Genomic DNA, 3,443 nt, shown 5'->3' with positions numbered 1-3,443 from the left:
GCTCTGGCACAGCATTCCTGGGGGGTGGCAGCTCTGGCACAGCATTCCTGGCCCGCAGGACGTGCCCTCAGCCTGTCCTTTGTCTCCCGCAGCTCCTGCCCTGCCCAGCACGGTCCGGCAGCGCCTGGTGGACGCCCAGCACGGCCACGGATCGCAGAGGTTGGTAGAGGGTTCCGTGCCCGGGCAGCCCGAGCCGGGCCCCGCGGCGCCGTTCCGGGCGGGCCGAGTGTCCCTGCGCCGAATGCAGAGCCTCTCCTCCGGACAGTCCTTCAGCTGCGACCTGCCCGGCGCCGGCCCATCGCCTGCCTCCACCTCCTCCACCTCCTGCTCCTCATCCACCACCACCGCTGCTCCTGCTTGCCATGTCCACCCTGTCTATTACCATCACACCACCTCTTATTTCCTCCAGATGGACTCCACCCCCGACCTGCCCCCTCCTGATGTCACCTCTGGAGTTCGCTGTCGCACTGGGAGCTTTGGGTATATTTGCTGTTTCTTTTCTAGCTGCCTCCTGCCTGCTGGGCCTCGGAGCTGCCGCTTGCCCGGGTGCTCTCTCTGCCACATTGCTCCCGCCCTTTCCTTCTGGGCCTTTATTTCATGGTTTATCCGCCTGTTTGTTCCTCCCACCGCTCTCCCGAGCCCTTGGAGCCTCCAAGGAGTGTTCCATGGGCCATCCCCACACCCAGGAGCTCAGTGGGGGCATTCCCAAGGCGCTGTGCTGTTGTTCCACTGTAGCTGAGCAAATGAGAATTCCCGGGCACTGGGTTATCCCAAAACAAGTCAGGTTCCACCTCTGAGGAGGCACCACAACTGATCATCAAACCCTGGCCTGGTTTGAAGCCTGGGCTTGTTTGGGGTCTTCACAAGCAAATTGCAAAGGGAACGTGGCGGGTGGGACCGTGAGGCTGTGTTTGTGAAATTGGGGATGGTTGTAGGAGGTGGTGAAGCAGCAGCTCAGGAATGTGTTCCAGAGTGACTCTGGCTTGGCAGGGATGAGGAATGGGTGTGTTTTGGCCAAGGAATGTCTGAGGAGGCAGTTGGAGCTTCTGTTGCTGGATCTCTGGCTTTAGCTTGGTCCCTCTGAGTTGGCTCTTTGGAGACCTGGAGGATCCCAGGGACTGGTTGTCCTGCACACCCCTGAACCCCTGAGCTCTCCTGATTCACCTGCTGGCATGAGGGAGGTGCAGGAGTCCTGTCTGGTTGAACTGGGCTGCTCCAACAGCCAGGTCAGGAATGTTCTGGGCCCCAAGCAGAGGATCCTGTTCCTTGGGTGGCTTTGATCTGAGCAGGGCCCAGGAGCTCCTCGTCCCACGGGGTCATGGATGCAGCAGCTCCAGGTGCTGTGTGCCTGCAGTGCTGGATCCCCCCAGCTCAGGAGCAGTGGGATGTGTGCTCGTGTCTCAGGGTGTCCCAGCACTCAGGGCAGGCGGGGGGAGGGCTGTGATGGACCATCAGGGAATTGTCCTGTCCTTTCCTCCTGCCCTCCAGGGGCTGCCTGTGACCCTGGACAGGCCATTCCAATTCCATTCCAGGCTTTCTCCTTGGCAAACTTAAAAACGGTCTCCTAATCCTCAGTGGGGAGCAGAGTGCTGGGAGAAGGCTGGAATTGTCTGGGTGAGGCAGTGGGTAGAGGGAATGTCCATCCATGTTATTTATCCAGGCAGGACAACATTCCCAGTCATCAGATCTTCGTCCATCCCAGCACATTGTCCCGTTATCCCTTTACCTGCAGGTCCCTCTGCCCTCAGGTGTTGGGATCTCTCCTGACCTTGTTCACACAGTCTCTGCTCTGGATGTTCCACCCACTCCCTGGGTTGTGTCTCAAAGCTGAGGAGCCCCAGGCAGGTGCTGGAGTCTGGAATGTTGAGGGGGAAATTCCTGCACCCGCTCCACGATGGAGAGTTAAAGAGCAGCATCAGTTAATTCATAAATGTTTGTTTAGGGATGATGAGAAGCAGCGTAATTAAACTCTGGATTAATCCCTGCTGATGGGAGCTCAGTCACAGTGGTCTGAGTTAGACTGGTAAGAGCTGGGAATGCTGCTGGTCCCTATTTCCATCGGCCTCTCTGCCTCTGCAGAAGGGAGGGCTCATCCCAGGAGCCTTGGGGTTGATGACCTGTATCCAAAAGAGGTGTTTCAATGGGTTTATTTTCCACCTGAGGCCTGTAGTACACAGAATTCCTGCCCAGGTGAAAGACCCTGCAGACCCCCGGGAGTGGCAGAGGGAAATGGGATCTGCTCTGGGGATCCCAGAGAGGGAAAGGGATGGTGCTGAGAGGTCATTTGGAGGGAATAACTGGGGGCCTAACCTTGGTCCTTAGCAGCAGTTGGAATGTCCTCTCCCTGTTCCCAAGGCAAAGTCCGTCCCCTGAGGCAGGATAATTAATGACAGTGGGAACCTTTCACCCGGGATTTGCTCCAGCTACACAATAGCAGCGACTCGCCCCACCTCATCCATCCCTGCTCATTCCAGACAGCGGAAACCAGGAGCTGGGTGCCCAAAGATGTTGTTTTGTCGCTGTTAATTGTTTTATCCAAGTGCATCATCAGCAGATCCTGCTTTGATGCATCCCTAAAAACGCCGCCACAGCCGACGGATCGCTCCTTCTCCTTGATATCCCCAGTGCTGGGGCCTTCCCAGACACCCCTGGAGCTCCACAGCATCCCGGGGAGTCAGGCAGGACAGCTGGGGAGGCTGAGAAAGGCCTTCCAGGGAGTATCTCCAAGGACCAGAGCACAACCCCACAAATCCCTGGCTCCCCTGGTAGCAGGAAGGTGCCCCCCGAGTGTTGGGGCTGCTGGGGCGCGTTGGCCTCTCCCACAGCGGGCACGTGCCGGTGCTGGGGGAGCTCCAAGGAGCCCTTCCCCCTGGGAAAGGCTGGGCATCGCTGTCTCTGGAGTCCTGCTGGGTTATCCTGGCAGGGAGCTGCTCCCTCCACTCCTCACTCTTTGCTTCTCTTTTGCAATTGGCTTCAGAGGATCCGGCGCAAATAAGGTCAGAGCGGTTCCGGGCCGGAGTGCTGCGGGATCCCGGGATTCCAGGGGGAGAGGGGCTGGAGGGGGCTGTGTGTGCACAGAGGTTTCTGCTGCCAGTGCCTGCCTCAGGTGGATAGAGCTCGTGGAGATGGGAGTGTAGGACCAAATCCCCACCATGGCCCTTCTCCAGCTGGGAAGGGAGGCGGCAGCCAAAGCAAAGGGAGGGAGAGAGTCAGGAATCCAGGGAAATGAGTAATTCACAGCTCCCAAAGGGTGGAAGGAAGGAAATTGCTGTTGGATTTGCACTGAGGCTGCTCAGGAGCTCAGCCCTACAGAAAGTTTGGGAATTTGCCTTAGGAGAAGCTTTTGTGCCCTGGTGCCACACGCCGGGCATGGGATGAGGAGCCCGGAACGGGGGATGCTCCGGGCAGGGAGGGGTGAGGAGTGAGGGCTGGGGGAGCAGACC

General features: G+C 58.5%; 1 protein-coding gene across 4 annotated transcripts in view; it reads left to right on the top strand.

Moving 5' to 3' along the window:
- STIM1 (stromal interaction molecule 1) overlaps nt 1-3,443 on the top strand; it is a 67,848-nt gene that overhangs the window by 56,345 nt on the left and 8,060 nt on the right. For 2 of the 4 annotated variants that reach the window (XM_027669031.1, XM_027669032.1), the window contains one exon: nt 93-159. In XM_027669031.1, the coding sequence (XP_027524832.1) occupies nt 93-159 (67 nt within the window). Of the gene's footprint in view, nt 1-92; nt 481-1,732; nt 3,418-3,443 lie in introns of those variants that run through there. The other 2 variants (XM_027669033.1, XM_027669030.1) reach the window with 2 other exon arrangements.

Source organism: Corapipo altera, unplaced genomic scaffold (assembly GCF_003945725.1).
Source record: "Corapipo altera isolate COAL_440 unplaced genomic scaffold, ASM394572v1 189, whole genome shotgun sequence".
NCBI lineage: Eukaryota > Metazoa > Chordata > Aves > Passeriformes > Pipridae > Corapipo > Corapipo altera.
Note: the sequence above shows the minus strand (reverse complement) of the source record. Positions and strands in the feature narration are given on the sequence as shown.